At 67.4% G+C, this 8,353-nt stretch overlaps 1 protein-coding gene across 1 annotated transcript in view; it reads right to left on the bottom strand.

Moving 5' to 3' along the window:
• Positions 1 to 8,353, bottom strand: part of MGAT5B (mannosyl (alpha-1,6-)-glycoprotein beta-1,6-N-acetyl-glucosaminyltransferase, isozyme B) — a 44,569-nt gene that overhangs the window by 15,618 nt on the left and 20,598 nt on the right. The window contains exons 8-9 of the mRNA XM_012733004.1: positions 8,075 to 8,244; positions 744 to 875 (exon numbers count right to left, since the gene is read on the bottom strand). Of these exons, the coding sequence (XP_012588458.1) occupies positions 744 to 875; positions 8,075 to 8,244 (302 nt within the window). The remainder of the gene's footprint in view (positions 1 to 743; positions 876 to 8,074; positions 8,245 to 8,353) is intronic.

Below are 8,353 nucleotides of genomic sequence, written 5' to 3'. Positions count from 1 at the left end.
GGAAGGCCGCGGTCTGCTCTGCGCCGAGTGCAGGCTGCCCCGCGCAGGCGGGCCTGCGGGCCTCAGTCCAGGAGCCCCTCACGCACCCCAGGGGCAGACCAGCAGGGAGCCTCGGAGACGCAGCACCCCGCCAGGACGCCTCTCCGGCGCCTTCCCTGCCCAGGGACCCAGAACTGGCCACAGACGGCTGCGGCAGCACTGCTCCCCGAGACCTGAGAGCGGAGGCCCCGCGCCGGAGGGAGAGCTCACATTAATAATAAGAGCAGTAACGCGGCTGCCGCTTTCCCCCCAATAACATCACGAGGGGGTCAGTGGGGCTGCAGCAAACAGAATGAACAGCAGGGCCTCGGTGTACCCCGCAGCAGTGGCGGCCCTCCTGGGGGGGCCGGGGGGCTGCGAGCCCCGGGCGGAGGTCACGGCGGGCTCCCCCACCCCGCAACCCCTCTGCCCCACCTGGGTGGCTTCTCCCCCAGCCCTCAGCACCCCGAAGCAGAGAGGCAACGAAGAGCCACCGGCTACGGCTCCTGAGTCGTGTCCCAGGTCCCGGAGGCCGAGCCCCTCCGACAGGAAGTGGGGTGCGGGAGGCGGGGGGCACCATCCTTCCAGCCAAACCCTGCACAAAGCCACTCTCTCGCCCTGGGGCCGCGTGGGGCCACTGTCCGCCAGAGGAGGCGCCCGCCCGCCCCGGCCTGGCCCCCGGCCCGTCCCCCCCCCCCGCCACCTCCCCCGCCCCCGCCACTCACCGGTACTTCCTGAAGGACAGGCCCATGTGCTGCCGCATCTGCTGCAGGCCGTGGTAGTCGGTGTAGACGAGGTCGAAGGCCAGGGGCACGGTGAGCGGGCAGCTGCCCCGGCCAGGCGGCACCCCTAAGTTACTGAGAGAGGCGCCCTCAGAGTCTGGCTCCCAAGAGACCGCTCGGCGCGGAAGCCGCCTTTCGGCCCTCCCTGGTGGGCGAGGGGTCAGGACGCAGCACAGCAAGCCAGGCTGCAGCCGCTGCAGCACCAGTTCGATCCCCGACCCCGGAGGTGACCCCCAGAGCGCAGGACCCTCCTGCCCCGCCCGCTGCTCCCCTCAGCAGAGTGCTTAGTGACCCGCCTGCTCTGCTCGCCACTGTCTCTGGTGAAGCCTCTCGCTGCCCCTGCACCTCTGGCCTGCACCCCAGTTCTATATGCATAGGTAAGTAAATCTTCAAAAAGAAAGAAAGAAAGAAAAACCTGCCTTCCGACCTGCCCTGTGTTTGGGGCACCGGAGCCCACGCCGGCGCCCATGGGGCCGGGTGAGTGGCGGGGCGGGGGGCTGTAAGGGCGGCGAGGCTGGCACACCGCCCTGGAGGCTCACAGAGGCGCACGGGGGGCCGTGCCCAGGGGTACAGGCGCCTCACTGAACAAGAGGCTCCGGGGGCGGGGGAGCCACGATCCAGGCGGGCAGGGCGTCTGGCCGGGGCCCCTGCCGGGAGGCGGAGCGGTTTCCCACAGACAGGCACCCTGCAGACTCCCCCGAGAGGGGCCTGCTCCTGACGGGCGCCGCTCCCGGCGCGGCTGCTAGGCTTGTTCGGAGCAGGGGCCCTGCCCCCTTTGCCTCAGACAGGGCGCGGGTCTGCGGGCCAGGCCTGGGCCACGGAGACGCCCAGGCCACCCCCAGGGGCGCCCTGCCGCTGGCCCCTTTATTTACAAGCCCGTTTCTGGGGCCCCAGAAGACGCAGCTCAGCGCAGCCTCAGTTAGGAAAAGGCCAAGCGCCGATGCTCGGCCCTCTGGGGGCAAAGGCCGCACTGAGCACCCCCCGGCACCCTGACGCCTCCTCCGCCCCCACTCTGCCCCCGACCCCAGCGGCCAGCGTGGGGGCTCACAAGCACCCAGAGGAGGAAGGCTTGGTCACCCTCTGCTAAGTCAAAAGGGAGGACGGAGGGAGGGGAAGTGTACCAGCGGGGAGCACCCCTCTTCTGGGAACCCGAACGCTGAGCGTGGCGCCGTGACAGCAGCCCCCCACCTGCCCCACCCCGCGGTGCCCCTGCGCCCCCACGCCCAGCCGCGGTGCCCGAGGCCCCGCCGTCCCCTCCGCACTGAAGGCCCGTTTGCGTGTCCCGTGGCCTTTGGCTGGCGGGCAGCGCTCACCTTCCGGCCCTCCTCTCCCTGTGTGGGGGGCCTGTCAGAGAGGCTCTCACCCTCAGGCCGCGGGCTCCAGGGGCCCAGCCGCAGGCCGGCACCGGCCTCCTCGTCCCCGGGAGCACACAGCGGGCCCAGCCAGCGTCCACCCGCCCGCGCGAGGACAGGCCCTGCTCCATGAAGGGCGCCCCACTTAGCCGGCTGGCCGCTGCGCTGCTCCCGGAAGGGAGGTGAGGTGCGCCGGGGGGCTCCCTCCTGCACCCCCTTCTCTGCCGGCCCGCGGCCCTCCCTGGGCCAGCAGAGCCCTCTGGGGCCAGCACCGCGGCCTGCCCTCGGTCCCCACAGGTGCCGGTGGCCTGTAGGGCTCAGCCGAGAACTGCAGGCTCCCAGCGGAGGGGGTCACAGGCCGAGCAGGCGGGTGTCAGCTGCCCGGCAGGGGCAGTGCCCGGCAGGGGCAGGCTGGTCTCCGCCCGGGTGCCTGGGGGGCAGCTGACACTTCCTGCCCAGTCCCTCCCCCAGCCCCGGGAACCCCCCACCCCCCAGAGCTGCTGCCACGAGCGAGGGGCACCTCCCGCCGCCGCCCCCTTGCAGACAGGACCCACTCCCGTGACAAGAGCCCGGGTGCCCAGCCCGGAGGACGGAGCTTCCAGAACGCAGGCGCTGCAATCAGTGCCCACGGACAGTGCCCTGGGGCCGGGCAGGATCTCGGAGGCGCGGGGCGGCCCCTGCCGCCCAGCCCAGCCCAGAGCTAGGGGTGCCCACTCCTGTCCGGCCGGCCTCAGGGCGTGGGCTTGCCAGAGGCGCTCAGTCTCGGGGCTCAGAGGCGGTGAGCGAGGGGCCAGGAGGGGTGCGGGGCGTGAGAAGCCATCTCTCCGGGATCCTGAGGAAGGGAGGAGGGTCCCCAGAGGACCCCAGCTTTCTATGGCATCCAGCTGCACTAGCAAGACCCCACCAGGCAGGAGACTGAGGGGAAAGAGGGCAGGGGAGAGGGACGGGGTGGGGGTGGGGGAACCTGGGCGCCCCTTAAGCCTCCCTGCAAAGTGGGAGGGGCAGAAGCCCCCTGCAGGAGTCCACTGAGCGCAGGCATCACCCCCCCCACCGCCCCAGGTCTCAGCTCCCCACTTCTCACACTGGGCCACACCCCACTCGGACCGACCCAGCCTGCTCACCCTGAGTATTTTGCCATTTTGGGTCCCAGTGTCCCCCCTCGGCAAGGTGGAGCTTGCAGAGCACAGTCTCCCCACTGCTCACACCTCCACTGGTCCCCCTCTTCCCCGCCCCCTGGCCCCCACCTCCCTCCCAGCAGGTGCTCATCCTCTGTGGGAAGACAAAATAAAAGCCTTGGGTGGGGCCCCCACGCCTCCACCCCCCATGCCTCCCGCCCCCGGCCCTGCCCCCTGGGCCAGGCGGCCCCCCAGGCCCCAATCTTGGTTAGCTGCCGCCCAGCCCAGCGAGCTGAGAAACAGGACCCTCCCTCCTGTCCAGCCCTCCGGCACTTCCCTGACCGAGCGCTGGGCAGGAGGCGGGAGACCCCATCGCCGGGCTGAGAGCCACGTCCCCCCGCGGCCTCCTTGCAGTCTCCTCGCCAGCGTCCATCACGGGCCAGCTAAGTCAACTAATTTCCTACTAGACCCAATTTCACCCTTGGGTGGAGGAAGAGCCGTCACTTTCCTCACGCCATGTACTATTAACGATGCTTGAAATCATGCAAATGAAGTGGATGAGCGCAGCCGCTTCCGAGCGGGCGGGAGGGCAGGCAGCGGCCAGTGCGTGTGGCTGCTGGGGGCAGCCCCGGGCTCTTCACCGCTGCTGCCCAGGCCCCCGGGACCGTCTGCGTTGTGCGCGGCTGTCTTGTCCCTGAGCCCAGGTCCCTCAAGTCACCTCTCGCCCCAGAAACGAGCAGTGAAGGCCGATGCGGACCCTGCGCCTGGCTCCCGGCAGCCGGTTAATTAAAACAGCAAAACACGAGGAGCAGAGAGAGGCTCGTCCGGCCGGCTCGTGGCCAGGACAGCTGCCGCGGATATCTGTGAGCTGCCCCCGCTGGCCACCTCGGCAGCGGGGAGACGCGCCTCTCGCCCCGACATCCAGCGGCCTTCACCGCGTGGCCTGCTTTCAAAGCGCCCCGGCCCCCCACCCAGGCAGGGGAGACCCCCACCCGACTGTCAGTGACAAAGGTGGCCTCGGAAGGCGGCACAGTCTTCCACCACCCCCTAGTGTCCTGGGCACCCCGCCCTGGCCTGATCGTGACCCCCAGCGCCTGTGGGGGGCCGGGGAGGCTCTTTTGAATGAGACGCTGAGGTGAGTCCGTGCCGTCTGCAATGTCCCGACCCCGTAACGGCAGGTGTGTGGGGCAGGGAGCTCAGGCAAGCCACGCTTCCGCCCCCGCCTCTCCCTCAGGGCCACCGGCGAGCCGTGGAAACTGGACGCTCGGGCCGACCCACCTGGACCCAGACGGCCCCACTGGTCAGCGGCTCTGGCGCCCGCTGCACACCTGAGGGCCCCGCCGGCCGGTTGCTAAGTGCGGGCACAACCTGTCGTGTCTCCGGGAGGAGTTTCATTTTTAGGCCTCCAGTTGTTTCCGAACTGTGCCAGTGACGGGTGTAGAAAGCGCCTTGGGGGCTCCCCGAGGCGGCCGGTCGTCGCACAGCTCTGCCGTCTGACGAGCTCGTGCAGGCCACGCGCAGAGCGCCATCCCCCCTGCAAATGGGGACCGGGACGCTCCCTGGAGCCCTGCTTCTTGGTATTTCAGATCTGCGAGAACCTGGCATGATGTGGGATGTCGGGGGGAGGACCCGGAGTGCTGGGGGTGCCATGGTGTGTGCAGGGGCTGCGAGCCCACCTGTGTGCGCTGACGCGGGCAGGTGTGTGCGGCCCCTGAGGCGTGCGGGGCTCACGCGGCATGAACTGCACGGAGCACGCGCACGTGTGTGTGGGGGGGTTTGCACTCACAAGGGTGCGTGCGTGTGAGGATGAGTGACAGCAGCATGGCTGGACGCATTTCTGGTCTTGTCTCCGGGCTCTCCTGAGTCGGCGGCCTCACCCTCACGGCTCTGGCCTGAAGTGTGCAGCCTCGTGAGCGCCAAGAAGAGGGCGTGCTCGGGGCGGCCAGCACCCAGCTAAGCGGAGACGCGAGGAGTTGAAACCCCGAGCCGTGAGGAGACCCGTCAGCTGCCTGCTCCCTCACAGGACGGTGCTCTACGTGTGTGGTCACTGTCACACTGCGCCTGAGAGACCCCGCCATGCTTGCTGAAGCATCAGAGGAAGGCCTCAGCCCCCCAAGCCCCGGAATATGCTGTCAGGGGTGTCGGGTTGGACCCGGATTACTGAACATGAATCCATCAAGGCCCACGGTGGGGTGAGGCTGAGGGAAAGCTGCCCCCTACTCCCAGGGGGCCTCCAGGCAGTCCACACCCCCAGGACCCTCCACTGCATCTTGGCATCTCTGGGACGCCAGAGGACCCCTGACCCCGTTTGCTGCGCCCCCGACCCAGGAGATGCCCACGGCTTCCCAGGGCCTGGCCGCAACAGCCACACGTCGCCGGGACTGCTCTGGCTTCCAAGCCCGTCTCTCGCCCCCTCCCCGTCCCCCACCTGACTCCCACAGGCAGCTTCAAGGCCAGCCAGATGCCTCTCTTCATTGTTTGCAAACCTGGCTGCACAGCCCGTCTGGTGCAGCTCCTGGGCGCCACTCCGAGGGGCAGGGTGTGTGCGGCGCGGGGTCAGCGGGGCAGCCGTGAGCACGCACACCGGCGGGCACAGCCTCAGCAGCCGCGCCTGGCCACATGCAGGCAGGGTGAGAGCAGAGGGAGGCCCAGCCCCCTCCCCAGCCCTGGGCAGTTCAGCACCCACACGTGCGGACAGTTCCCAGCCTGGTTTCTTCCGGCTGGGTGACCTTCAGACAGCCCAAGTGACCTGGAACTGTCCCTGGCTCTGTCCCTGTCACACCCCCTCTCCAATTTGCAGCCAGGAAGAAATGCTGATCAGAACCATCCAGAGGGCGGCGGACTCTGAACGGGAACTCTGTGAGTGCAAAACCACCAGATGGTCAACAAACTGATAAAGAGAAATTGATTTGCAGCCCTCCCTGGGGTCAGAGCACAGCACTGGGAAGCTAAAGCCGCTTCCGCATGAGTTCGGTCCCCGCCTGCCCCGGAGGTGACCACAGGGCGCGGCAGACCTCTCCTGCCCCCCCGCTGCTCCCCTCAGCAGTGGACTTCGTCGATCTGCCTGTCCTGCTCCCCGCTCTGTCCCTGGTGGCTCCTCTCACCCTCCGCATCTCTGGCCTGTACTCCGGTTCTGTATGAATAAATAATCTTTTTTTAAAAATTGATTTGCGGGCAAACACTCTGGGCCATCTTAGATATAGCGTGGGCTAAAGTCAGAAAAATCTCATCCGGATGCCAGTGAAAAAGAGGAACAGAAACCCGCCCAGCACAAGGCGGCTCACCGCAAAGAAAAAGAGGTAACTTTGATTACGTGAAAATTAAGATTTTCCTGACCTGCAAAATAATAATGCTAAAGGCAAGCCACCGATTAGAAGAGCCTTAACACACAATTCCCCCTGGGCTTATGCCCACAGTGCGCAAAGAACTCCTACCAGTCAGTGAGGAAAACATCCCCACCCAGCGGAAGAGGGGCGTCAGCACGAGGGGTGGGCACGTGGACAAGGTGGACGGCGGCCACGGGACGCTCGGCCGCCGGCGCTGGGGTGCAAGCCGAGTCCTGGGGGCCCGGGGGCACGGCCTCGGCTAGCAAGCGCGTGGCCCGGCGGTGGCCCTGGGGGGAGGCCTCGGACAGGAGAGCCCTGACCGGCAGCTGTGGCCGGCAGCTGGACCGATGTTTCCGACTCAACTGTCAAGGCGACCACGAAGCAGAGTCACAGCCACCACCGCGGGCCGGGGCTGCGGCCGGCCTGCTCCCTCACGAGGCCAAAGCCAAGCCCCAAACGACAACGCGGCACCGAATCCCAGGGACAGGCCTCGGGGGGCGGAGGCGAGGGGCGCCCGGGCAGGGCGGGGTCCTGGGCACCCTCACTCCTCAGGGTCGGCAGGAGGCCAGGAGGTCTCCCGGGAATCCTGGCCTCTGCCGCCTATGTTACGCGCGTTTCGGCACCGAGGCACGGACGTCTTGTGATAAACAGCAGCAAATGAAAGAAAAGGAAGATCTAGCTGCACACATGTATAATTAAAAATGACTCCCAGGCCCCCCCCGGCGGCGCCGCGGGTCAGAGCGCAGCATGGAGAAGCTGAAGCCGCTTCAGCATGAGTTCGATCCCCCCATGCCCCGGAGGTGACCACAGCGGCAGACCTCTCCTGACCCGCCCGCTGCTGCCCTCAGCAGTGGACTTTGTCAATCTGCCTGTTCTGCTTCCCACTCTGTCTCTGGGGAATCCTCTCACCACCCTGCACCTCTGGCCTGTACCCGGTTCTGTATGCATAAATAAATAAATCTTAAAAAAAAAAAAAAGACTCCCAAGCGCCCCCTCCTGCCCCAGTCCCCACGTCTGACCCTGGGGAGCGAACGCCAGGGAGGGGTGGTGTCCACAGCCCACTGCACTGCCCTGTAGCCTCTACTGACCCTCGGGCCCCAGAACAGGCTGGGCAGCACAGTTTTAGAAGCGACAACCCGAGGTAGCACCCGCCCCCCAGGGCAGCAGGCAGAGGGGGCCCCATCGGGACGACGTGACTCAGTTCCACCAGCCAACACCTGCAGTCCGTGCTGCAAGCTGGGGTCCCGCTGGCCAGAGACAGAGAAAAGAGCCTATTTGAACAGCACTGAGCAAAGACGCTGCCTTGGGGTGTCCCCGACGGGCATGGCCAGGCATCAGCACAGAGGGAGAAGGGGGGACAGACTGGGGAGCTGGAGGAGGAAGTTGGGGGCACCCCCACCCCACAGCACACCAGGAGCCCCTGGCCCGGGGCGTGGATCTGCAGGTGGAGCAGGGCCCCGGTGGCCGCGCCAGGCACTCACCTCTGCAGCTCCTTCAGGGACACTGTGACCCGCAGGCTGTGGCCCAGCACGTAGAGAGCCGCCAAGATGTCCGCCCACTGCACCATCTCCCCCAGAGGTCCGCCCTTCAGCACGCGAGGGCTGAACACGTCCCCGGACTCCTCGGTCAGGAAGCCGATGTGGACAAGGATCTGGGGGTCACAGGCGGTGGTCAGCACGGAGGACGGCGGCGGGAGGCCCCCGGAGACTGGCCAGGGCAGACGTGGTCGCCAGTTGTGCTGGGCGCGCAGAGCGCGCAGG

The sequence above is a fragment of the Condylura cristata genome, unplaced genomic scaffold, assembly GCF_000260355.1.
Source record: "Condylura cristata isolate star-nosed mole 26May11 unplaced genomic scaffold, ConCri1.0 scaffold00038, whole genome shotgun sequence".
In the NCBI taxonomy this organism is placed as follows: domain Eukaryota; kingdom Metazoa; phylum Chordata; class Mammalia; order Eulipotyphla; family Talpidae; genus Condylura; species Condylura cristata.
This window is presented reverse-complemented; position numbering and strand designations above follow the sequence as displayed.